Genomic DNA, 27,669 nt, shown 5'->3' with positions numbered 1-27,669 from the left:
GAAATACCTTAGGTAGAATCTAGGCTCCTGGTGGCTTCTCTTCAATGATTGCCTAGTGGGTTATGTCTGCCTGGCCAGGTGCCAGCACACTCTTTAGCATTTCTCTTCTCTGACACCAACTTCCAATTGTTTTAATGGAATGTATCTAGTAGGCCAAATCACTCTTGCTCCCCAGAACAAACATGCAAGATGCCAAGGCAAGTGTGTTGCTGTGCCCAGCTCCGGATGCCTGCCAATTCGAGCTGGAGAAGAACGTCGAGTTGCCTGGCCACTCCCACCAGGGCGCCTGTAGAGAATATAAAGCTGGAACTTGGGGCCAGCCAGTAGTTGGAAGCCCTCCCAACATGGGCTGCCACACCCGCCTACTTTGGCTGCTGTTCTTCCATGCTGCGATTCTACCTGAAGCAGGTACACAGCTAACGCCCCAGGGCTCTGCACACAGCTAATGCCTTGTGACAGACTGGAGAGAGAAAGTGTGGTTTTTGTCTCTTGTCCTCTGATGCACCAGCTTAAAATTAAGTCCACACAAAGGGAGCAATTACTCTTTTTAACATAATCTGACCTCTGTTGACTGATGCTGTGATCAGCCGCGCATCACCTTGATCCGGTTTATAGATGTTGAGTCAACTGTTTTATGAAAGATTTGTTTTCTTTGAACAAAGCATCAGTCAATTTATTGTTTTCATGGACTGCGGCTCTGTTTGTAGGCTTCTGGAGGGAAATAAAGAAGGGCTATTGGCCAAGATGAGCTAGCAAGGGACTTTGAAGTGTTCTTGGTTTATGTGCTCAAGTTTTAGTGTTTGGCACTCACTAAGAGTATTGAATTATAGTTGGCATTTCTTTTCTAGTGTTGAATGGGTCTGGAAAATATCAATAAAATCTCCTGGCTTGAAATATTTGATATGACACAAAATTACCTGGACTTGACTTGTAAAGATTTCTACTCTGGAAAATCTGTACTTTATAAAAACTAGATTGAGCCCTTTGCTATTCTTGGTTTTAAGGTGCATTCTCTACTTGTCTGCTTAGGGAAGTTTTAATTTCATTTGAGACTAACTCGAAACATTTACATAATCTTGATTATTTTTATCATTGCTCAGTGGCTTTGGGGGAAAATGTTAAAGTCTTTTATTGCTTAATTTTCTTACTTGAGCATAGGTGAGAAAGTAAACAAGTGGATATTTGAAATTATTCATAATTTCAAAATGAATTCATAACTTAAAAGCAAATAACTTAATTATAGATAATGGTATGTGTATATTTATGCAATATTACCAGTACTTACAAAACAGTTAAGTTGTTCTGGAGCATAAGGAACAATGTAATGATTTCTTGGGTGCTTTATGCTTTCTTTTGAATCTACATGTCCTATAATACTTGAGTCTGGGAATGCAGGTTAGAGATGTTAACAATTTAGTGGCAGTTCTCAACCTGTGGGTCCCTTTGGTGGTCAAACAACCCTTTAGCAGGAGCCACCTAAGGCCATCAAAACCACAGATGTTTTCATTGTGGTTCATAAAAGTAGCAAAATTATAGCAATAAAAATAATTTATGATGGGGTTCCTCACCACCACATGAGGAACTATATTAAAGGGCCACAGCATTAGGAAAGTTGAGACCACTGCTCCAGAGCCTTCAAGACCTAATGAGCACTTTCTACTCTTAGGAACTTGAGACAAGTTTTGAATCCTCGTGCCACTGTGCCTCTCCTACAAAGGGGCATGACATATGGGATTATTAAGTAGATTAATGAAGTGCAAGTAAAAGACTTTGAAGGGTCCCTCAGACACAGAAAGTGCTCTGATGCTAAAGATGCTATGGATTACAAATTGTGCATCTTAAATGAAGGGGTAAAATTATTGAATCTCAGATCCCCTTAGCCATGAGACCTCCATTTTCCAAGTTCTCCGAAGAAATTAGGATAGTACCCCCTTTCAGTATTTCAGTAGCTCCTTTCTTTCCTTTTTTTCTTTTCATTGTATGTATGTGTCTCTGTGTGGGTGCATGCACCTGAGCACAGTTCCGCAGAGGCTAGAAGAAAAGTAGGATCCCCCGGAGTCAGAGTTACAGGGGCTGTAAGCAGCTCAGTGTGAGTGCTGGGAGCTGAACTCCAGTCTTCGGCAGGAGTAGCATACTCTTAACTTCGAGTTACCTCCACAGCCCCTCAGTAGTAATTCCCAAGTAATAGATTTGACTTTACAAATATAGCAAAAAAGGGATGGGGGAACTTTTCTTTCTCCCTCCATGAATAGAAAGCAGTGTAGGTAAACACTGGGGACCTATGAACTCTATCAATGCCATGTGGAACGTATGGAGTTCCCTGACACATGAGAACTTTTCGAGTGTCTTGTGAAAACTCAGAGTTCTAACCAATCATTCTACTCCACTGGGTCAAAGATGATGCTGAGGTTGATCGCAAAGAGACAGTGCTGGCTTTGGGGATGTCAACCAAAGCCTGGGTGAGCATGACCCCTGGCCCAGTCCAGAAGGCACCCCAGTAAGATCTGCTCCTAGCCACAGCTGGGGTTGCTTTTGGGAAGATCTCCTGGGGTATGACCAGGCTTCTTTGGAATTGAGTGTAGAAAGGATTTAGTGTGGATGTAGGGGTGGGAAATAGAAAGATCTTAGTCTGGGAAATGTGAAAAATTTCTGAGAGCTTCCGGGTCAGGGGTGAGGGGGGTGGGGGGGAGTAGTGCTCTTAAGAATAGATTCTGGAAGCTCCCTTATAAAACAGGGAACAGCAGAGTGGGTCCCCCACGAAAGAATCAACCGTGGTCCTGGGCCTAACTTCCCCTGAGCCCCACTTCTCATCTTACTGAAACTCAAGTCCATAACCTGGTTACAGATCTCCTCTCTGCCTGTCCTCTGCCCTCTTTGGTGTTGACTGACCTCCTGCTTAGTGCTAGAGTTGTCTACCATGTTTAGCAGAACATGCCGTTCTTCTGTGGCCCCATGCTGCAGCACAGCTCCCGACACCACTGAGGCCCACTTAATACTTGGAGAAAAGGAATGGAAATCAATGAGCAAGAATATCATACCCTGGGCCCCCTCTGCCCACAAGCTTCTCCAAAAACAAAAATAAGAGGATTATATTTTTGCTTTTACCCATGTTCTGCAAATACAAAGATAATTAAGCAGCTCAGTGGATCTCGTAGACGCTTCTTGCAAGTCTCAGTCATTAGTGGGGCTGCTTTTCCCCAGCCCTGGTGCCTCCGTTATCTCAGTACCCTTACAACCTTTCTGTCCCTGTCCATGTTCTGCCACATCTCTCCCCTGAAATGTTTGTGTCATTCTACAGCTTTCAGGGGGAGAGGTGGGGGCAGAGGGAGGGGCTTGAGCTTCCAGGAGCCAAGGATTAGTGACAGGATATGGTGCAACAGGCTTTGCCAGGCTCCTGGTAATTGCACAAGAGCCAAACAGACAAAGGGACCAGTGTGACCTTATAAGAACAACCACCCAGGGAGGCAGTGCAGCTCCCTGAAGGGCACTTAATGATAGAAGGGATTTGTGGGACTTGGCAGATCACTGGAGCCTTGGGTATTACTGGGGCAGTTAACAGGAAAGATGCAGAGGGCAACTTGGTGGCCTCCTAAGATGGCTGTTGGAGATATCATGTAGGCTAGTTCTAACACAGGGGAAATCTCTGCTATAGGTCTCAGGTGATATCTGATGACATGCCTAGCTTTTGAGTTGATGGAAGCTAGCAGTCTGTTAAGACTATTTTCCAGGGGTTGTCTGATATTCAAAAAGAATGTTGGGTCAAATGCAGAAACTGGGTGATAAATGGCTGTTGAGGAGATTGAAAATAGCTCAAAATGGATTTGATTTTGGATCTTTAACCTTCTGCCCATTCAGTCATGAAGTCCTAGCCAGCCTTGAATGCTCTTCAGCACAGGTGCCCTTATTTTTCTGGACACTTCAGTTCACAACACTTTCCAACTTAAATAGGGAAACAGTCTCTAGAAATCCTGTTGTGATCAACTGACACTTCTTCTACCAATGCTGTTGAAGGATGCAGGCCTGCTGTGCCATGGACCACTGGTTAAATGCTAAACAAATGTCACACTGCTCTACTGAATGCAATGAGGATCTAAGACATAAATACTTAGTTACATTACCAAACACTCATGCATACATTTACAGTACAGTTAGGGTTAGCTGTGATGAAACACCATTACCAAAAGCAGCTTGGGAAGGAAAGGGTTAATTTCATCTTAGCATTCCGCATCACAGTTCACCATTGAAGGAAGTCAGGGCATGAACTGAAATTAATCAAGGAACAAACCCAGAGGCAGGAGATGATGCAGAGATCAGGGAGGCGTGCTTGCTCAGACCTCTTTCTTGTAGGGCCCAGGACCACCAGCCCAGGGATGGAACCACCCACAATGGGCTAGACCATCCCACATCGATCACGTATTAGGAGAATGTCCTACAGGCTTGCTTACAGCCCCATCTTATAGCGGCAAGTTCTCAGTTGAGGTTCCCTCCTCTCAGATGACTAGCTTGTGTCATGCTGACATTACTAACTCATGTGCTCCCCAGTTAGAAACGAGTTATAACTAACACACACACACACACACACACACCTTCAAACCTGTCCACATGCCTCCCATGTGTATTCACATACATTCACCCACATCCTCATCCTCTTTCACACATACTCTCATCCATTCATTCACACATATACAAGTTCACTTTTACCATACACAATCATTCGCACATGCTCACCACACATGACTAACCTGCTTCAAACACTTTTCTCCTTATTCCTGCTTCAAAAAAAGCCCCATTGTCCTCATCCACCCCTCCTTCCTAGGGTATCCATTATCTGCATGCCTAGTCCTCAGATCTCTCCTCATCCCTGGCTCCTCAACTCATGTTTCCAACAACATTCTGAGTCAAACAGGCAAGAGCCCACTTGTCCCCACTGCTGGCTAACCTGGAGTTCTGTAGAGGAGGGGTGGGGACAGCTTCTGACTGGGGACATGCAGAGATGCGGTATGCCTTACTTAAGACTGGGAGATTGAGATCGTCAGCTTTGGGGGGATGAGTAGGCAGGTGACACTAGAATGGAAGAGAAATTAAACTAGGGAAAGTGAAAGAATGATAGTACACACACACATATGTATACACATACAGACATGCACACATGCATGTGCTCATGTGCATGTACATACATACATACACATCTCCTTACTCTGGATGCCATGTTTTTATACAACAGCAGTAGAGACCTTTTCTTCCTCCCTCCTTCCCTCCCTGTCTCTCTCTCTCCCTCCCTCCCTTTCTTCCTTCCCATGACCACCTACAATCCAGGTCACCTTGCTAGGCCTAATCATCACACACTAGATGGTGTCTAATGTGATGATTAATATGTAATTTTTTTCAAAATGTTCAGTCTGGGTTTGGTGACATGCTCTCTCAATCTCAGCAGATAGGAGGCAGATCCTTATGATTTCAAGACCATTCTTGAAATCACAGACAGGTCAGCCCGGGCTACATAGTGAGACTGTGTCTCAAAAGAGAGTTAAGGCTTAATATATACATAAAGATTTGATATTATTAATGAAAAATAATTGGTCCCAGGCACGATGGCACACATCTGTAGCCTCATCCTCAGGAGGCTGAGGTTAGAGGCAGGAGGATATCGAGTTAGAGACTGCTCTGGAAATACATAGTAAGACTCTGTTTCCATGGGGGTGTGGGAAAGACTGGATAAATGGAAAACGGAAGACCTGACCTGATGTGTCAGGATGTGGGGTCTGGGAGAAGAGAGGAGTCAAAGCCAGGCCATGAATTGTGGAAAGACAAAGAGGGTGCTAAGGGGGCCAGGTGCTGCCAAGGCTGGATGCCCCCCAGAACCAAACGAGAGCACTGCCTCCTGTCAACTGCAGGTCTGGGGATGCCTCCTGTTGGCCGTGGGTCTGGGGAAGTTTCTTGGCTCTGTGTGATCTACGTTTTTATCTGTGAAATGAGAACGGAGATGATGGGAGAGTCTCTCTAAGCCAGCTCAGAATAGTGAATAGACAGTGTTTAGACTCAAGGGGGCGCACTATAAGCATGGAATAAAGGCCAGCAGTTCCATCTCCGGGCTCCCAGGATGGCCTTAGCGATCTCTGCAGTCTCTTCTTGCTGCCTAGCTCATACCTCTGCTCAGTGGGTTGTACACTACCTCATCTGGTTATTCATCTATGAAGAGGACAAAATGACTGGGTCACTTGATAAGTTCTGGGGCATTATCAACGTCAAGGCACAGCGGGCACACCTAACAGACAGCTGACAATTAATTAGGCTATTGTAAAAGTACCCTGACCCAACAGTACTGTAGGACTGGGTTCTTAGTTGTCTACTGATCAGGGAATCAGTCTTACAGCAGAGATATGGGTTGAGTGACAGGTGGATTCTCCAGTGGGGTTGCTGTGGAAACAGTCTTGGCTTGCAATTAATGATGTTAGAGAAAAGTTATTGCTTGTATCCAGGAAGAGCCATGAAGTAGTTTAGAACAAAACAAAATAAAACAACAACCCTGCCATATTTATTCTGAGTAGAAGTCAAATATCTTTTTATTAACCAAATCTGACAGAGCTTGTTTCTTGAGAGGCCCTGCCAAAGCCTGGCAAATACAGAGGTGGATGCTCACAGCCAACCATTGGCCTGAGCACAGGGTCCCGAATGGAGGAAATAGAGAAAGAACTCGAGCTGAAGGGGTTTGCAACCCCATAGAAAAACAACAATATCAACCAACCAGAACCCCACCCCCCACCCCCCAGAGAGTCCAGGGACTAAACTACCACCCAAAGAGCACACATGGAGAGACCCATGGCTCCAGCCACAGATAGAAAGAAAGAAAGAAAGAAAGAAAGAAAGAAAGAAAGAAAGAAAGAAAGAAAGAAAGAGAGAGAGAGAGAGAGAGAGAGAGAGAGAGAAAGAAAGAAAGAAAGAAAGAAAGAAAGAAAGAAAGAAAGAAAGAAAGAAAGGAATTTAAAAAACAATTTAAAATTAGGAAAAATGACCATAAAGATCTTCCCAAATGAAAAAGGATAATGAAAATTCTATAAGAATAAAATTTTTTTAGAAAGAAAAAAATTGTTTTAAAAAGACAGTCCAAGAAATGTTAGGCACACAGAATTAACGAAGACCATAGTAGAATTTATGTATAAACTGCCACTTCTTTAAAGAAAATACAACACCAACTACAGACAGCTAGAGAATCATAACAAAGTATACTAGCTGACCCATTGTCGAAATAACTGAAATTAGCACAGAGATGACAGCAAGGAGAATTTTAAGTATACCAAGTACACTCCAAAGCAGAAGCTTGAGGAAAGTGGGTTCCAGAGCTCCCGCTTCTTTCCCATTGGCACCTGCTTTGGGTAGCTGCAAATTTAGATCCCCGCACCTTGCTCTGCTGTGCCTGCGGATTGGTGGATTTGGAGCAAGACCTAGAAAGTTTCCATGAGGCCTGGGTTCAGGGTCGCTGCAAGGGTCTGACATGGCTGGTGTATCTCAGCTTCTTACAGGAGGGACATCAGAGGATCCGGAGCAAGGCTGGGGAAGGAACGGCCTAAGAGAAGCCCCATCCAAGGCATATCTGAGGAACAGCAAGAAGGTAAGTCAGAGCCAGACAATGCCCATGGCCTGCAGAAGGAGTGGGAAGGGGTGGGAGGAGGACATTGAGATGGAAGATCCCAAAGCCCCCAGGAATAGACAGTCCACGCTCAGTAGAATGAGTCTCTCAGACATAAACACACCCCCAGTAGTCTTTGTGCCCAACAAGACAGAGATACCGTCAGAGCCTTCTCTGCCTTCTTGGTTCATTAATCATGTAGAGTGTTCTTAAATTGGGGGGAGCAAGTGGTAACCACTCAAGAACATGTAGAATATGCAACGTCTTGGGTTTTACCCTTAGACATGGATGGACTCCAGAAATTCCATATTTAACAAGCTTTCTCAGAGATGGGAACAGGGACTATCCAAGCACCACACTTTGAAATCTTGCTCTCTGGTGACTGGAAAGAGGAAAGCTACCAAGAAGGCATCCCTAGTCTCTCCCTCTCCTGCCAGAGCGCTCCCTCGGCAGTTTTGGGAATGTCTAACAGACCTCATCTAACTATTGGTTCACAAAATGGAGCTAATAACAATTGTTCATGAGTATGACCCTGTGCCAGGCACTACACCTGCATTTGGCTCATGATCACCCTTTAAGGTAGTGTGCACTATTTCCTTTCACAGACGAGGAAAGCAGAATCTGAGTGGCCCCACATACACTGACTGCATAGCTAGAGGCTGACCCAGCCAAGCCCCTTCTTTGGTTGTTTTCCATCCAGTGTCCTAGCAAAGCTTGCTGCACCTGAGAACCCTGGGTGAGCCAGTAGGCTGGGGCCCAACAAAGTGCTGGCAGATAAAACTGAGAGTGCGGGGCGGCGCCAGCAGAGGGCAGCACTGTCCGGTGCAGCATGCACTCCGCATGCACTCACCAAGCATTTGCCTTTTCCCAGCAACACAGGGTGCAGTGGAAATGACCCAAGAATCCAAGTTCTTACACTGAAATATCAAACAGCCAGTTTGGACAGTTTCTGTCTTCTTAGATGAAGATTGCCTTGCTGGAGTGGGTGGCAGTTGGGACACAGAATGAAAAGGGACTGAAACGGACAAAACAAAGTCCCGTTGCTTTCTCATCCCAGCAGGACCTAAACTTGTTTGTGGAGAGTTCTATCCCAAATGAGGACCCTAGGGAGATCTATGGGGTTCCATTCTGGTCCTCGTTTGCTAACTGCTCTGACGTCAGGAAACTGCTGCACTGTCACCCTTTCCTCCGTGGTATAATGGGACAATAGTATCTTACATGGTATCTGGGAGCCTTATAAAGATGTCCATGTAAAACAGCCGTTCTCAACTGGTGGGTCACAATCTCCACAATCATCAGATATTTACATTACAATTCATTACAGGAGTGAAATTACAGTTGTGAGGTAGTAACGAAATAATTTTATGATTGGGGGGGTCACCATAAAATGAGGAACTCTATTAAACGGTCACAGCATTAGGAAGACTGAGAACCAGTATAAAGGGTCCAACCACGTGCCGGGAACATGGGCGGGACTTCCGGGAAGCTGGTGGGGAAGTGACTCTGTTCACCAACACTCAGGTTGGGGTGGGGAACCTTTCTCCCAAAGACTGGCTTCCTGTACAGCTCGTGGAAGGTTCTAGCAGGTGTTCTGGCCGAGTGGAGGTGTATTTCGAAGGTGTGTGGGGCACGGTGTGCGACGATCTGTGGGACAAGAAGGAAGCACAGGTCGTGTGCCAGCAGCTGGGCTGCGGGGCTGCCGTGTCCACCCTGGGAGAGGCCTACTTTGGCCCGGGCTCTGGCTCCATTCTTCTGGATGACGTGCAGTGTTCTGGGACCGAGGTCTCCCTGGGGCAGTGCTCCCACGCTGGCTGGTTCGTCCACAACTGTGGGCACGAGGAAGACATTGGTGTCATCTGCTCGGGTAATTTATTTTCCATCTTTTCCAACAGTTGATTATTTTTACATTATCCAATCATTTTCCCTTTCTCCCCGATCCAAAGGAGGTCTTTGTAACATACAGTCATATGGGATTAAAAGCCCTGTCTGCTCGGTCCCGGGCACCTTCAGAGTGACCCCTGTGTGAAGAAGCCTCTCCTCCGTGGGGTTTGGAAGAAGCTGGATGTGGGTCTCTTACTCTACTCCAGTCTAACTGCATCCGCTTAGGTGGCCAACAGTAACACTGGAGGAGGACAGATGGGAATGAAAAACGCTCAGGCCAGCTATGGGTTATGGTTTTTTGTGGGTCCCAGTGTGAGACCTATGACGAATTTCAGGACAGAGACACCAGAGGGCCAGAAGATGTGGCTCTTCGAATTGTGGGTCCTGAGGGATTACAGGAAGGCACCCCTGGGTAACCCTGTACTGCTGCTTCTCCCCACACTCATCTCTCTGTGCTTGGTGGAGCCTTGCATAGCTTTTAACTCTTCTCTAATTAAACGGGCATGATCATTGTGACCATAATCATTGAGACTCGCTACCCTGCCTTATATCCTGAGAGCCAGGCTGCTGGTAACACAGTCCCCAAAATTCTGCTTTTGGGAAAAATAAACTCCTGGAGTCAGAGTAAGATCTGCACTTGCTGAACTGGCTGTGGATGATAGAGCAAGATGCAGAGTTGGGTAAAAGAGAGAAGAAAGGCTCTATCCTCGTTCACCAGCTGGTGAGCCAGAGGGCCCTTCCCAGCTTTCCTCTGCTCATACTTCACAAGATTCAACCTCCCAGGAAGCAGGAGCTGAGGCTCCATCCACTGGCCAGGAGTTAAATACTCCCCTAACAAGCATTTTCTGTGGAAGGCTTGGTCAATTTAGCAGTGAGCATGTCTCTGCTCCAGGGGATGAGCCAATGGCTGTCCGCATATGCCCACTCCTACCAGGCTTGTCATTCGTGGTGACTGCAGATGTCATGAGCCCTGCTCTGGTCAGGGTCTTCCCCACATAGGGGGTTCAGAGAAGTCCTGGGCTGTGAGATTGCCATTCCTAAGGCTTCTCTCGAGCCTTCAGGAGAAAGGTAGCTTTAGTTCCTCTGCTTATCCTTATTCCAAGACTTGCATTAAGGTTGAACTCTGCTACATGCTTTTGAAAGCACATCCTGTGAGCCCTTGAAGCTACTATGGGGGCAGAATTCTCCCCATTGGGCAGCCTGGGTAGGCATAAGGAGAATGTTGTGGCTCTCTGAGGGTGCACAAGCTTGGACCAGGTACCCTCGGGGTGGGGAAGGGGTGCCAGAGAACAGCCTAGTTAGCAAATTAGCACAAGCATAAACCTTCCTTTCCGGGGATTTAATTTCCTTTTCAAGTATGCCTTTCTGTGGTTGTTCTCAGCTGGAGGTGATTTTGTGCCCTAGGAAGCATTTAGAAATTTTGATTGTCACACTGGGGGATGCCCCTGGTGTGTGTGGTAGCATCCAGGGACACAGTTAAGCCTCCTACAGTGCACAGGATGGCTCTCTCTTTCAAAGAATGTTCCAATACAAGATGGCCATAGCAGCAGAAGGTTTAGAATCAAGGATATGCAGGTGGAGATAAGACTTCAGTAACTAGTTATAAATTAATAATGCATTGATAGTTGATTAGTAGTTACTTTCAAAGCTATCTGAAATTGTCTACAGCTCCTTGTCCGATGTGAGTCTGGGCCTGCACGTCCCAGCAATTTCCTCTGATTGTCTATCTTACTGATTAAAGTTGATTGTTTGTTCTGTAATCGTTTTGTAAATAAACTATTTTGGTGGGTACAAATTAGAATTTGAATCATAGCATGCCTTGTATTCTAAGGTCAGAAGTTGCATATCTCTGGGTTTGCCTGAGAGACTGCCTCGAAGCCTAAATCCTCTCTGCTTAAGTGGCTCTTTGCAAATATCCATTTCCTTCTCCATCCCTACCACTCAGGAGGGTTTGTTTTTTCTTGTTTTGAAAATAAAGAAACCAAAATTAAAGGACAAATAAAGGTCAAGGTAACCTTCTTGACCCAGGTCACACACCACATATGTGGACCTGAGGCACCTATACCTAATGCCCCATGTCACCATCAAACATGCCCACAGTTTGAAGAAGATGCCCTAAACCTTAGGAAAATGTGTAAGCATTCACAGTTGTCTTTGTTGCCCTCCTGGGTGTCTCATCTGTACCATCTATTTGGCCTCCCCAGAACACACACATACACACACACACACACACACACACACCATGACCTGACAAGATCCCCAAGGATAGGGAGAACCCCAGCTGATCTGGTCTCTCTAAAGCAAAACCTTCACCATAAGAACCCACTCTTCTCCCATTCCAACTCCGTAAGTGCTCACATCCCCTGATACAGGCAGAAAGCCAAAGGATGCTAACTGAGAAAGTGAGCAGGTGACTTGTCAGTGAGAACAAATGCCAATGAACTAATCAGTAGCCTTACTTCCCAAATAGCAAAGTTCAGGGTTGCCTGCCCTGAGCAGGGACTCCGAAATCCCATTCTCTCTACAAGTCTAAGAGATACCAAAGTTGCATTATTATAATATGAAACCATACTTGAAATAGGCAGCACAAGCTGGCATGAATTCCTTAAGAAACTGTACCTGTTTAGCCTTCGGCCACTCCAGCCCCAATCTCAAGCAAACCAACCCTCACTGAAAGACGTGATACAATTCACACTAACATATATGCATCCCCACAAATACTGAACAAAGGCAGATGAGCTTTCCTTCCCAGATAGCATCGGCCTTATTGCACTAGCCCCGGGTAACCAATCCTAGGCTGAGCTTCCCACTGGGCACATGGTGCTAGGGCAACAGCAAGCCAGGACATTGCAGGTTTTCCCCTCTCCCATCCATTCACCTTGCATTCTACCTTCTCTTCCTCATAGAATCTGAACACATTCTCATAGAAAATGAAACTTCAAGAGATGCCGGTAAGAGCAAATCTCTAATAGAGCCCCCACATCTCTAATAGAGCACCCACGAGCTCCCTGAGTCATTTGATTGCATTCACTATCATAACCCATGTGAGAGGCAAGGGAGGGCAGGAGACAAGCAATGGATTTCATCAGAAGGACCCAGCAAAGATAAACTGAAAAGGTGAATTCCTTGGCTTTAACCATGTATATAGTATTTCACCCTCAAACTGCTTTGTTCTGTTGTCCAGACATATTTCAGAGAATTCTGGGGAGGAGAAAGGCATCTGGTTTGGCATATTATAATTCTGTAATTAGAGTTCAGATGCAACTGAACTCAGATTGATTGAGGAGAGTCCTAACTTGAGACATAAGGACAGAGAGGGGAGTCCCACGACAACTTGTTTAACAACTGAGTCTCAGTCACGTCCTCCTTTGCGATACCATAGGAGTGCTTTCTAGAAGCCTCTGACTCTGCTGCCTTCTGGGAGGCAGTGTATTTGTGTACATGATCCAACTTGTAAATGACCATGAGCAGCCTGGACTCATCAATTTTCACTTTTCACTGACCAGATCCTACTGAACACACTCTTCCTGCACACAGTCACGGTGCCAGCTAATGTCCACTCTGTGGGATGCCACACATGCAGAGCACTCGGGTGGGCTCTTTGTGTGGTAATGACTCTTTATTTGCTTTGCTCTTAGATGCTGAACTCTTAACTCCATTTCCTGGTGGTGAGTTAAGGTTTCCTAGCTCCTCGAGTGATGTGATTTGACGGGTATCACGTTTCTAACTAGTGGGTAGATCTGTAGCCACACAAATCTTACAACTTCACCAGAGAATCCTTGTGTATTCTCCCTAGTTTGTTTTGGTTGTTTCATTTTGATTACTGTGCTGAAGGAAGTTCTACTCTCTTCCCAGGTGTTCTTGGTCCGAGTAACTCCTTCCTGCTCCTCTTTAAGCCTTGAGTCCTTTGTCCTTTAGACCACCTGTTACCCACTCTCAACCCATTACCAATAGCCACCACCTTTGCTCCTTGGCACTTGGCACTCTTGCAGATCTCCATTTAATTCTACATTAAAATGACTTACTTTTGTATGGCCAGTGAGATTTGCCTTAAGGATTGAATGTGTCAGAGACATCTTACAGCTCTCCCTGTGAATCTTAGCCAGAATGAGACAGAATTCACCTTTGCTGCTAGTCTCTGACCTCTGTGACAAGAAGGATCAGGTCCGTCCTGTTAATGACAGGATCCCCTATGCTATCTACTCAGATGTGGTGCATGTATGAGTGCTTGGTGTTATACTGAGGCTGGATCCTAGGAGATCCAAGCAGTGTAACTTCTCTCCAGTAGTACTTTTGTACCTTTAAGACTGGCCACAGTTGCAGCTCACGAATGGGTCAGGACGATGCTCCGGGCGCGTAGAAGTGTACTACCATGGCCAGTGGGGCAGGGTTTGCGATGACAAGTGGGACCTACATGAAGCCGACGTGGTGTGCCGACAGCTCAACTGTGGGCGAGCCCTCCAAGCCCCAGTGCAGGCACGATTTGGTGACGGCCCAGGGGAGTTTCTGCTGGATGAGATGGACTGTACTGGGACAGAGAGTTTTTTAGGACAGTATCCTCATGCTGGCTGGCACCTACATAACTGTGGTCCTGGAGAAGATGCCAGTGTCATCTGTGAAGGTAAGGGCCACCTCTCCCCGCAACAAGGCACATTTTGTGATCAAGATGGCACCTACACCAATGCAATACTTCTGGCGCCTTTGTCTCCACAGCTGCAATCACAAATTGACCCTGCTGCTTGGGTATGCCAGATGTAAAGGGACACGGGTAATTTGAGTGCTCAGGGCTTGAGCTCAGGACTTTTAGACACTGGATGTTGAAACAGATTTTATACAGAAAATATAGTAGCAGCCATGGGCAGTTCCATCATAAGGGTTTCAAGACATCTCATAAAGTGACAACCTCTCAATAACCAGGGAGCAAATCTGACCCGATTGCCATTAGCTCTTCATTACAACAGCTACTGAATCTCAGCCCCTTCTCCCTGCAGGACATGGTGAGGAGCCGGTGGCAAGGCCTCAAGGTAGGAGCCTTTTCGTGGGAAGCTCTTCTATTCACCCTCATTTGACACCGACTCCTTAACACTTGCTGAGCTGAATTTGGAGAATGTGTGGTATACTCCACACTTAGCCACCCCTCTGTCAGGACTTTGGCAGCAGAAGGTTTAGGTCCCATTTCTACCAGTTCATTATTGACAGTGACCATAACAGGCCTTCTTAAAGGGGATACAGAACACCTGCTCCACAGTAGTCCATCTGGGTTGAAGGTCACAGACTTGGGACAAAGTATGAACGCACTGAAGTGTGTGACAGTTCTGGGGGACAGCTTTCCCGGCAGAGGCACCTCTTGTTTGAGTCTTAGGTTCAGAGGCCAGAACCCCTTTTTGAACACTTAAGTTTCACAAGCCAGATGTCATGGTATTGACTAAAGATCTGCAGATAATATGTCAAACCAGCCTCAGGCAATCATAAACTCATGAGTCTGTCTAATTCCACATAAAATTCCTCTTTAAAAAAAAAATCAGGTTCTGGAGCTGGGTAAAGATTCCTCCTGCACAAGGACGGAGACCTAACATGACGTATCTAATTTTCATAAGAAACCTACCTATGAGTTAGGTGCTTTTTGAATATCCATTTTACTGATAATAAAACTGAATCCAGAAAATTAATCTAATTTCCCTGAACAATACCGCTAGCTAGTCAGGGGAGCTGTGGAAATTGGTTGGATGGGATTGTGTATAGCTCGGTTTTGTGGAGAGCTGGTGCTGTAGGCTGTCTCAATCTTCCTACACAGTTAGTGTCCCTCCAAAGAAGAATTGGAGAGCTTCCTTCTTCTTCCTTCTTCATTCTACTTAACTAATAACTTTGTAAAATTCTGTCTCTGCTTTTAAAGTATATGCTAAACTCTTCAGCATCTCTCAACCCCAATATAGCCATTCTCCAGAGTCTGCTCATCTTTCTTCCTGGATAGCAACAGTGCTCTAAACAGCCACCTACCTGTTACCATCACACCATAAACTGTAAATTGGTTCACTCCTTCAAGATCAAAACCTCCCAAAAGTTGCTCCATTGGTCTTCTTCTCCTCTTCTTCTTCTTCTCTCTCTCTCTCTCTCTCTCTCTCTCTCTCTCTCTCTCTCTCTCTCCCTCCCTCCCTCCCTCCCTCTCTCTCTCTTCCTCCTCCTCCTCCTCCTCCTCCTCCTCCTCCTCCTCCTCCTCCTCTTCTTCTTCTTCTTCTTCTTCTTCTTCTTCTTCTTCTTCTCCTCCTTCTCCTTCTCCTTCTCCTTCTCCTTCTCCTTCTCCTTCTCCTTCTCCTTCTCCTTCTCCTTCTCCTTCTCCTTCTCCTTCTCCTTCTCCTTCTCCTTCTCCTTCTCCTTCTCCTTCTCCTTCTCCTTCTTCTTCTTCTTCTTCTTCTTCTTCTTCTTCTTCTTCTTCTTCTCTCTCTCTCTCTCTCTCTCTCTCTCTCTCTCTCTGTCTCTCTCTCTCTCTCTCATGTTTTGTGGAGATACATGCATGTTCTCATGAGTGGTACACACATGTATGTGTGTGTATGTGGATATGTATGTTTGGGCATATGCATGTGGAAGACAACACCTAGATATCCTTCTTCAGAACATCATCCACTTTGCTTTTGGAACGGGGTTTCTTACTGGTTTTGAGTTCCCCTAGTAGGCTAGGCTAGCAAGTCAGCAAACCTCAGAGATCTGCCTGTCTTTGCTTCCCCAGAACTGGGTGACGAGCACACACCACTATGTAAAGCTTTTCATTTAGGATATTTAGCCTAAGATATTTTAACTTATGGTCTTTTTCTGGATGTAGCCACATCATAACTCAACATTAGTATATAATATACAATAACTATGATACATTATATATAATTTTATACAATCAAATTACCATAATACATTATATTATGATATGTGATAAAATATAATAGCATTCTTTGGAATAACCAATCGTGTGTAGAAAAGATTAATGGAGTTGTCCACCTAGGGTCCACTCACCCCTGAGGGAAGCATGAGCGGGGAATATATCTCAGTTGTGAACACGTCACCATCCTCTTACTTTGTGCCTAGTCAAGAACAGCCACCGAGGATGGACAAGCGGCCCTGAGTTCCTGTGGTGACAGGCTTACTCTCAGTTATTCCAAAGAGCCATGTGCAAAGGCTTTACCCTAGAAAATATTCAAAGCAATCAACTCAGCAAATATTTCTCAGACTCTGCTAATCCCCAGATCCTACATTTCACCAAGAACTGATTTACTATTTAGTATTTTATACCTATCACATTAGACTAATAAATACAGCAAGTAAAAGTCACTCAACTGAGTTTAATAAGATATGTCTTGATTTACTTGTATCACCAGGTGATGGAAATCCAGCCACCATATTATCAGGTAAGTGATTTATTATTATCGTCATTGTTGTCGTCACTTCCCCATGGCAGATCTGTTTGCCCCTAAATCCAGGAGAGAAGATGAACAGTAGGTGGGCAGCTGCGTCCCTGAGAAATTCACCTTAAACTGCCTTGAGTTTGTGTGGGAACAATCTCCAGGCTGTCACTGCATAGATTCACTAACTGCCTAAGAAAGCTTACGTTACTTTTACTTTAGAAATCATTAGAAAATGTTTTCATTATATGCATCTTATAATTGATTAATTAATTAACCAGCTGCTCTGGGAACGTACAAACAACTCAATTTTGGCAAATGACATGTTTTAAATTTTCTTTGGAGGAAGACTCAATTCCTCACATGTTGGCCTATTGTATGAGTTTACTATGGGACCTATAATAAACTATCATAGTTCGATGTAGGGTTTTTTGATGTTTGGTTTTTGCTTTTTTGCCATGTAGTTCTAGAATTCATGAATCCAAAATGGGTTTCACTTAGCCAATAGCAAGGTGTTGTCCAGGCTGTGTTTATTCTGAAAGGTCTTGAAAGGGAAGAGCCGTTTCTGGGTTAGTGTTTTTCATCACTGTGGCAGAAAGCCTGACACAGTAAAGAGGAGGGATTTCTTTGGGTCACAGTTTTGAGGTATAATTCATCAAGGTAGAAATGTTTCTCAGTTTCTTTTGTGGTTGTTGTTGTTGCTGCTGTTGTTGTGATATAATACTCTGATAGAGCAATTTAAGGAGGAAAGGGGTTTTTTTAGCTCATAGTTCACAGTGTAGTGCATCATGAGTGGGGAAAACAAGGTGGCAGGAGCTTGGAGTAGCAGGTTACATCACATCAATAATCAGGAAGCAGAGAGTGATGGCCGCATGTCGCTCTCAGCTCCCTTCTTCACTTACACAGCTCAGGATCCTAGCCTAGGGAATGGTGCCCCACACAGTGGGCAGGTGTTCCCATCTCAATTATTGCAATTGCGATAACATCATTCTCACAGGCTCATATCCCAGGTGATTCTAGATTCTGTTAACTGTGTGACAACATATACTTTGATACCCTTGACCATTGCTGCAACCCCACACTAGTACAAACCTAGAGAGAGGCAAAGTTCCACCTACAGATAGAGTGACACCAACAGAGAGTACAATACCTACTAACAAAAACTCCAGTAGTGAAACCCTGAGTTAAATAAGTGTAAGAAGCAAATAAGAGATATTGAAGGTCTGTACCATCAGATCAATTCTTAGAGGAAATATATTCATCACTGAAGAACATCTACTACCTGCACTTGGACGTCAAGGCTGGCAGAAACAGGATAAGGAACATTGATTGGGTCTAGGGGGCAGTGAGTCAGTAGCTAAGAGGTGGGTTAGCATTTTTATTTCTTAAGTGTTATGTACTTCAGAGTTGAGGGAAGCTCTACCATGTAGAGTCACAGGGAGACTTACATGCTCACTGCCCTTGAATCACCATAAATACTGACTGTTAAATACTTTTTACTCCAGTTCTGCCTGCTTCCATCTCCACTCAGACATCTTCTCAGCTTGCCTCGAGTTCCCCTGCATCAGGTAGGACTCCATCACTGAATTTACTGCAGTCTCTCAGTTGTGTGGGAAAAGGTTTTCACAACCACCAGCCACCAATAATGTTCCACCTGAGGTCATGCCCTTTGAGGGAAGTGGGACTGAGGTAGCTTGGACCCAACCCTGGCCAGGTTCACTTTATGTTTGACTGTAATTTTACTGCCAAGAACATAGGAACTCAGGGTTTCTCATTTCTCAAATGAAAAGCATAAGATGAACAGATGCACCTGTGCTAGATATAGAGAAATTACCAAAGGGTCACTTCACATGCTCAGAACTTGAAAAATAAAGTAGAGTACATGGCTAGTGTCAAGGAGGAGATCTGAAATAGGAAAATGTAATTTTTCCCAAGCTGGTGAGTTTCAGGCACACCCATTCCTGGTCGCAGTGGGCAGGAGTCACCATTACAGTCCAACCTCATGTATCATTATGACAGTTGATGCTCTCTCATCATCTGTAGCAACTGGCATTTCAATAGTACAATTGTATACATCATCGTGTGGTGAGGCAAGTGAAAAGTAGCCTTCTGCAGGATTCCTGTGGCTGCTGGGAGCTAGAAACACAGCTAGCAGGACTGAGGTGCACTGTGTATACCAAGAACACACTGAGTCTTTGAAGATTTGGAGAAATGGAACACTGATGTCTGGAGGCTTGAAACTTCTGTAGCAACATGAGTGAGTTCTAGAGAGCTGCAGCCTGTTAACACAGTGTTGTGCACTTAAAATCTGTGAAGGGAGCAGATCTCAGTAAGCATTCTTGCTACACACATACACAGGACATGAGGAAACTTGGAGGCAGGAGATAGATTCATTCTCTTGATTATGGTGAGAGTTACACAGATGTATTTTAGATCCAGACTGTAATTTATCAGTCTGCATACACTGAAATCAGGTGCAGGTTTTTAGCATATCAACTATACCTCAATGAAGTTATTTTCTAAAAAAAAAATTACTTAGTGTTTGGTGAGGTGGCTCAGTGGGTACAAATATATTCTAAGTAAACATCAAGAGCTGAATTCAGACCCCCAGCACCTATGTTAGTAGCTGGATATAGTCACACATGCCTATGTGACCCCCGAGGTGTGGGGTAGAGAGAGGGAGCAGAGACAGGAGGATCTCTGGGGCTTGCTGGCTGTTATTTTACTCTTACCTTCAGTGCAAGATCCAGTCTCAAAGGAATAAAGCAGTGACAGAGCAGGACACCAGATGCCCTCCTCTGGCTTTTTTTATACATAGATGTGCATCTCTCTCTCTCTCTCTCTCTCTCTCTCTCTCTCTCTCTCTCTCTCACACACACACACACACACACACACACACATGCACACACACAAAATTTTTAAAAGAGTATTATATGATCGCATATTTAAATAGTACTTTAGACATGTTAAGTTCTATAAAATTATTAAAAAATAAATTCTTCCTGTTTCTTTCCTGTTTTCAACTGTGGTTATCAGAAATTTTAAACTAGATTGTGGCTTTTACCTGATTCTGTTAGATAGCATTACCTTTATGACTTTTCGTCTATGAGGTCTAATGTTTTGGGTGCTTTTTCATCTCTGAGTTTTCTAACAGCTTTATGAGACGCCTCTTTGGTCTTCTTTCCAGCTGATGAGACTCATGTTCAAATAGGTTTCATATTGTCACCAAGTCCCATGAAGTAAAAATACCAACAGTCTGACTACAGTCCTAAGACTGTGGTCTCCAAAGCACCATGAACTACAAACCCTGTGAACATTCTGTTAACTACTTGCCAATGGGTTAGGCATGCTGCTTGTTCAGGAACTCAGAGGATCCTTTTGAGATGAGGGGAATGAGGATCAAGGGTTCATCACCGAGTGAAGCCTGAATGTTCTCACTCTGGCCCTCTACTAAATTCACATGCTCATCACCTGTGATGGCCACAGAGCCCAATATATCTCACTGCTAATTCTTATTTCTCTAACAGCCACTATGAATCCACTTGTTTTCCTGATGATGTTTCTTGCTTGAGTGGAGAATCTTAATCTTCTTCTGCCTAGATACACACACACACACACACACAGAAGAAGCTGGTGAGAGTAGAAGGTGGGGCAGAGAGGAAGGTACCTGCAGTGGGAGATGTGGCTGGAAAGGGCAGGTGTGGGTGTGCATAGGACTTTCTAAAGTTTCTAATGGTGGCCAAGAGAATAGGGAGATAATGAGACCCAGCCAAAGGGACTATGTTCTGTGCTGGCTCTTACAGGGTGGATTTCATGGGGAGCCTAGTCTGTGGGGTTAAAAAGTATCCAGGTCCCCAAAATGGGCATGGTCCTCCAAAACCACGTGGGAGACCCAGACTCTGGAAAGAAGGGGACACCATATAACTGAACAGGTGAAGGAAGAGTCTGCCTTGTCTTGGAGATGTCCCCAAACACCACATTTTCCAAAAGCCCTGGTGACAAGAAGCTCCAAGGTAAACAACACATGATGATGGGATGAGGAAGCTCCCCTCAGAATGTCTTAGTCTGTTTGATGCTAAAACAAAACACCACAAAATGAGTGGCTAAAAGTAACGAAGTTATTTCTCATGGCCTTGGAGCCTGGGAGATCCAACTCTAACTCAGTGCAGGCAAGGGCTCCTTCCTGCCCTTCTAAATGTGCCTCATAGCCTCAAGAGTGAGGGGTTCTGTCCTAATGATGGAAGTCCCTCAGATCCTCGTTGGCTCCCAAAGGCTCTACCCAACCCCACTGTGTGGAGAGCAAGGTTTCTACAAGCTCTTTCCAATGAGAACTCTTTTTCTAGCCCCTTTTCTCTGTTTATGTTTGGGGTGTTCAAGCTAGCAGGTCCCCAATTTCTGAGCAGCGGGTACCCAGCCTTGTCTTGCTCTTGAGAGGAGGAAGGTATCAAAGTTCCTGAACCTAGTAAGCAGAGCATTTAGTGAGGAGCATGGTGCACAGTAGGTGCCTGATGGTGTGGCCTGGTTTAATAGAGTGCCTCTGCTCTGAGGTAGAAAAGCAGATGAAGTACCACTCCCCCAAACTAGCCTCAGCCACCTGTCCCTTCTCCCTAAACCACTGCCATCCACCAGCTTCCTTTTTTTCTCTCTATGCTTTTATTTGCCTAGTCTGGATATTTTGTGTAAATATAACCACAGAAAGACCCAGTGTCTACATGTCCAGCATGATATCATCAAGGCTGTGAAATTAATATGATTAATATTCTGTATATATTAATTAGCACTGGAAACAAATATGGTGGCAATTATTCCTTAACCAGTTAGTTTCTCGAATGACCATGTAGAAACCTTTTTAATATTTCAAAGTTTAGGTCTTAGCTGGGCAGACTCTCAACTAATTCATTGTAGTTAAACTGACCACCTAGCCCCATCCAGCCATGTGGCTAGGTACCTTCCAGGCTGGTAGTTACATCTATCTCCTCCATGTCTCCCGAAAGGCATTTCTTTCTTCTTCCCAGAGTTCCTTTCTCTTCCTCCCCAGGAAGTCCCACCAACTTGCTCTTATCCTCTATGCTTTCACTTGCCTATTCTGGAGATTTCATGTAAATAGAATCACAGAAAACCCAGTGTCTTCATACACAACATAATATCATCAAGGCTGTGCAAATTAATATAATTAATATTCTGTATTATTGGGTACTTCCTGCCCAGCTAATTAGCCATAAGATTTTTATTAAAGCCAATCAGTGAATGCCTTAGGTAGGTGAGGAAGGACAGAGACATAGCTTCACACAGCATATCCCAACAAGGTGTGGTTCTTTCACAGTTTTTGAATGGAAAGGTAATCGATTCTTTTCCAGGAAACTTAAAACAGGCAAAAATCCTCTTCTTTCTATTCTATATTAAATACCCCAAGTCAGTTTCCTTATATAGTTTTTCCAATAGCTCTTCCAGCTACCCACATTTCAGAAAACATAAATCACCCAACCACACCATCAGGTAGGTCAATGAGCCATGAGTTAAAACAACAAAACTTGGATGTGGTACACAGCACATGCCATGCCCAGCATTCTAGGCCTATAGAACAAATGCCCTGATGTTAAGGGATGGAGCAGAGGCACTGCCAAGGGATACAGGAGAATCATGATTCTCAGTGTCTCCTGCAGTGGTACCCTTAACCCACCGGGTGGGGTCTTCATTTATTCTGATCATTATCTTTTTGTCCCTGAACACTGTCACTTTAGATACCAAAGCAGGGAATATTGAAGAAGTAAAAGAGTATACATTGAGTGTGTGAGTAGAAGGAACTTTTGACCCCTCTTGACACACCTTGGGTTTTGGCCCCAATTCCTGATAGACAGTGGGACACAGAAGCAAGCCATTTTGTAAAATGGTGTTGACATTCCACATGTGAGCAAATGAATGGAGCAAGTTGCTTCTGACAGCATGTGTGTGTGTGTGTGTGTGTGTGTGTGTGTGTGTGTCTTACCATTGTTGGATAGTGAGAAGTTGCCAAGTGACCTGAATCAGGTAAGAGCAGCACCTCCATTTCCAGTCCTGCCACGTGCAGTCTCACCATCTAGATGACGGGTGAAGCAGTCAAGCCAAGGTTGTATAACATCCTCTGGGGTCAAGGAAGACAGCCAGTATCCTTATGGATACCTTGACTTCATATCATTGGTCCAGTTTTTCAATCACTGACCTTATTAGCAGCAAACATCTTCATGTAGAACTTGGAAACTGGACAGGGTGGTGAGGAGGGTCTTGCTGGATAGACTTCTGTCAGCCTTCTGAACTTGAAAAATCCAGCACTTTGTGAGTCCAGGTGCATGGGTTAAGAAAAGATCAAGTTATGGCTCCTTGCTAGCTGCTTGCTGAGGCCCTTTCTGATGTGCTGTGTGTTTAAGAAAAGACCTTTGGTTCTGACCCCCATTTCCATATTATTACAGTTCTACCTGTGGCTGACTCAGCAGCTGGCAGTCGAAGAGCACACGTGCCCAGGCTCAACCTCGATGGTAAGGAAGCTTCCTATGACCCACAGCTGGGGGTCACCAGAAGGCACTGGGGTAGAAGTGGGTGGGCAATTATCTGCTTGCTGAAGCACAGGAGAAATCACCACAGTGAGAGAGGACTCACCATCCTCCAGACCTGGCTGATTAAGAGGACTTTGACTCCTGTAACCTTTATATTCCTGCTCTTCTAGGGAAATGTCGTAAAGTTCAGAACACACACACACACACACACACACACACATACACCAAAACTCTGTCATTATTGAGACATTATTAGTGCCTGTTTTATATTACTAGTTTCCATTTTTCACCAAGAACTGAATCGGTAAAGGGGAAGTTTCTACCCCATCATCTAGTGTTCATAGTTCTTTATGCTAATGGGAGATAAAAGTAATCAAAAGTCAGACATAGATGTGAATTCTGTGAGCTACAATGACAATTGGGCCTGGCAAGATATGCCTACTGATGCAGTGAGGGCAGAAAGGTTACAGGAGTAACCAACCACATTCTGAATAGACTTAATATCTATCCCAAGGTGGAACTCATGCCTGGAACCATTGATAGGCAAACAAACAAACAAAAAACATGGGACTGTCTATGTCATATGTCCTGGGGGAGAAACAACTACTACTACCACCACCATCATTATTAACATTAATATCATAGTAATAAACTCTCTTCTAAATTCTTACCTTTATACCTATGTTTAATCTTCAGATCCTCACCAAAGAAGCTTCCTTTTATAGTAGGAAACAATAAAGACCCACAACTGTCAATGTGTAGAGAATATAAGACTGTGGAGTGGCCATGGAACAGCTATATCACACTTCCTTCACGTAAAGTTCAGTGATCATTGTAGAACAGGGACCATAAAGGCTGTAAGAGCAGAGGGAGTAGATAACACAAAATGCTATTTGTTGGACATGACAATGCTATTGCAGATATGGGCTCAGTGGATTTGAATGCTTACATAAGACCCAAATAAGATCAAGCCAGGAGCAAGCCTAATATGGATGGGAGAGGGGTTTGAGAAGTTCTGACCCTTTCTGAGTAGCTTCTAGTAACTGATGGAATCTGGGGGTGGCGATGTGGTCATTGTGAAGGTAACCAAGCTCCAGTAGATGGACCTACAGCCATACAGAATGTGTGTGTGTGTGTGTGTGTGTGTGTGTGTGTGTGTGTGATATGATATCAATAATAACATATTGATAATATATCAATATATGATAAATAAATTGATAAAGAGCATTGAAATTAGGAGAGAAAAGTGATGGGGATATTTAGAAAGAATTTGAGAGTAGAGAGGGCGTGGTTTAATCAAAGCACATTATGTGCATGCATCAAATTTTCAAACTAACAAAGCCTCCAGGACTAGGACCACAGTTCAGTGGTAGAGTGCTTGCTACCAAGTGTAAGGCCTTGGATTCTATAGTTTGTGGTTTTGCTTTAATACAAATTACACACAAACACACATATGTATATATGTATGTGTATGTATATATGTATGTATATGTGTATATATGTGTTTTAGGTTTTAGACACTATGTATATATACATATATATGTATATATATATATATATATATCATGCCATAATTTTTTAAAGACAGTTACTATTTTAGACAAATTGGTGAGAGAGAGAGAGAGAGAGAGAGAGAGAGAGAGAGAGAGAGAGAGAGAGAGAGCTGTTACTGTTACTTTGGGAAATATTCCACATAGTAAAATCAATTTTCCCAGATTTTCATGTCTCCCTTGCTGATGTCAGTGTAAAGTGCCATTGATGAGATACACCTGCTCCATCACCCAACTAATTTGCTTAGTGACTAACAAAGAACACATCTCCTGAAATTATTAGTATATACTTCCTGCCCACAGTGCTTTTATCCAGCTGAGGTGCTAGAGGAGTGACTCACTCCAGCTCGTAAGCTAGAGAAGTAGGCAAGTTCAACAGAAAGTTCCCGTTTGTTTGTTTGTTTGTTTGTTTGTTTGTTTTAGCCTGCAGAAGCCTGTTCTGGGCTGAGTCTGAGGAATGGCTCTGAAGGATGATCTAGGTGGGTGAGGTTTCCCACTAGGGCACCTGTGGGGATCTGTGTGTGATGATGGCTGGGACCTGCCCTAGGCACAGGTCATGTGTAGGTGGCTTGTTGTGCAGTCCTGCCATACTGGTTCCCCTCAGCTCCCTCTTCAGCCAGGGCTTTGGGGAGAACCTGCCAGACAGATATCGCATGCTGAATTGGCACAGAGAGCCACCTGGTCCCCTGTGCCCACAGCAGCTTGTCCACACACCGATGGATGGAACCAGAGCTGTCCTTTTGCATTCCAAGAGCTTTACCCAGATGAATGCTCAGTGGCCTGCTCCTGGGTTAGCTGATACCCTCTCTTGCTGCTCTGAACAGGCTTGCTAACAGCAGCAATACTCCCTCTCTCTTTCCCTCTTTCCCTTCCTCTCTACCCCTGTCTCCCTCATCTCTCTCTGCCCCCCAGGTAGCACTGGTTTCTGCATCCCTTCTGCACTGACTTCTGTCTCTAGTGTATTCTGTGTAATGGATGCAGCGTGATAAACAGCCTATTAAATCAGGCTTTTAGCAGTCTACAGAATGATCTGGTCTGAAAGCTGGTTGAAGTAATCTACCATTAAAGCTGCTTAAATCTCAACACCCCATAACAGATAGGTTAAGAGCACAGATCGCTGTGTTGAGTGCTCTCTCTTTCTCCAGCCCCACTCCAGGAACTGTGTCCTGTGGACTGGCCTCTCTTCTGGGCAGCTTCCCTGGGGTAATCCTAGACATCTTTTGGGGTGTGTTATTTGGTAGAGTGCTCTCCTGAAGAACACAGACAGTGAGAAAGCAGAGGGTGAGAGCCCTGCCTCCAGCCTCCAAGAGGGCAGAGCCTTCTGTGATCTGATTATAATCACCAAGTAGCTACAGACAAGGTGGGTCTTCTGTGGCTATAGGACAGAGAGCCCTGGTTTCAATATATACTCTACTGTGACTGGGAATAGCAGGGATCTCATGGTGCAAAGTTTGCCATTTTTATTACATTATGTGCATGTGTGTGTGCATATGTGCATGCATGTGTGTGCGTGTGTGTGTGTGTGTGTGTGTGTGTGTGTGTGTGTACATACCGTAGTGCATGTGTGGATGACAGAGGGCAGCTTTCAGAAGCCATTTCTTTCCTTTCACCAAGTGAGGCCCATGTACTGAACGCACTTTATCACGCTTGGCCACAAGCACCTTTGCGACCTGAGCCATCTCATCAGTCCACAAGTGTTTATGTGAGAGTAAATAACTACTTTCCAGAGACATTAGATCAGAAATAATATTTTTGAAGTCTGCCAAGGGACAGCAGCAATTGAAATATTTTGTGTGTGTATGATTTCAAAGTGTCTTACCCACTTAGAAACAGCATGAGGTCATTTCAGTCCCTACCCCTTATTGTAGTGCAGTGCCTTTCAAACTTCATGGGATGTCAGAACCACATGGAAGGCTGACTAAAATATGGGTCTCTGGGTGACCTCAGTGTTTCTCAGCAGGTTTAGGGTAGATCTAATGATTTGTGTCTTAGTTACTGTTCTATTGCTGTGAAGAGACATTGTGACCAAGGCAACTCTTACGGTTTTAGATAGATCAGATAGACATGATGCTGGAGCAATAGCTAGGATTTTAAATCCTGATCCAGAGGCAGCAGAGAAAGGGACACTGGGCCTGGGGCCAGCTTTTCAAACCTCAAAGCCCACTCCCAGTACTCCCTATCCACCAAAGCCGCACCTATGTTAGCAAGGGCACACTTTCTAATCCTGCTCCAACAGTTTCACTCCCTGGTGATGAAACATTCAAATATCTGAGCATACACGGGGTTTTCTGATTCAAACCGCCATAGTTTTCCTGCCTGACAAGTCTGACATGTTGAGGCTGCTGCTCTCCAGTCCACACTCTGGAAATAACTGTCTTAAAACATACTTAAAGTAGAATGTTTCCATCCTTACAAATAGACACAGAAATATCACCCTCGTCATAGTTACCTCCATCACTATTATTATCAAAGATGTCTGCCTGCCTGCCTGTCTGTCTGTCTGTCATCATCCCCACCCTCAAAAACAAGTCTTCCCCAGTAAGTCAAATTTTGTGGCTTGCTTCTGTTTCATCATACATGTTTCGTGACTATACACACAGCACACACAGTGCTTAATTGGTAGCTACTGTGTTGGACACTTTCTTGTTGCTATGATGATGACATGACTCAGAAAATAAGTTAAGATAGGAAGG

At 44.5% G+C, this 27,669-nt stretch overlaps 1 protein-coding gene across 1 annotated transcript in view; it reads left to right on the top strand.

The window, feature by feature from the left end:
• The first annotated feature begins 344 nt into the window (after window positions 1-344).
• Window positions 345-27,669, top strand: part of LOC127695112 (deleted in malignant brain tumors 1 protein-like) — a 122,935-nt gene continuing 95,610 nt past the window's right edge. Inside the window, exons 1-6 of the mRNA XM_052197021.1 lie at window positions 345-408; window positions 7,511-7,609; window positions 14,500-14,532; window positions 16,873-16,902; window positions 18,402-18,464; window positions 23,343-23,408. Coding sequence (XP_052052981.1) covers window positions 345-408; window positions 7,511-7,609; window positions 14,500-14,532; window positions 16,873-16,902; window positions 18,402-18,464; window positions 23,343-23,408 — 355 coding nt within the window. The remainder of the gene's footprint in view (window positions 409-7,510; window positions 7,610-14,499; window positions 14,533-16,872; window positions 16,903-18,401; window positions 18,465-23,342; window positions 23,409-27,669) is intronic.

Source organism: Apodemus sylvaticus, chromosome 1 (assembly GCF_947179515.1).
Source record: "Apodemus sylvaticus chromosome 1, mApoSyl1.1, whole genome shotgun sequence".
NCBI classification, from domain to species: domain Eukaryota; kingdom Metazoa; phylum Chordata; class Mammalia; order Rodentia; family Muridae; genus Apodemus; species Apodemus sylvaticus.
Note: the sequence above shows the minus strand (reverse complement) of the source record. Positions and strands in the feature narration are given on the sequence as shown.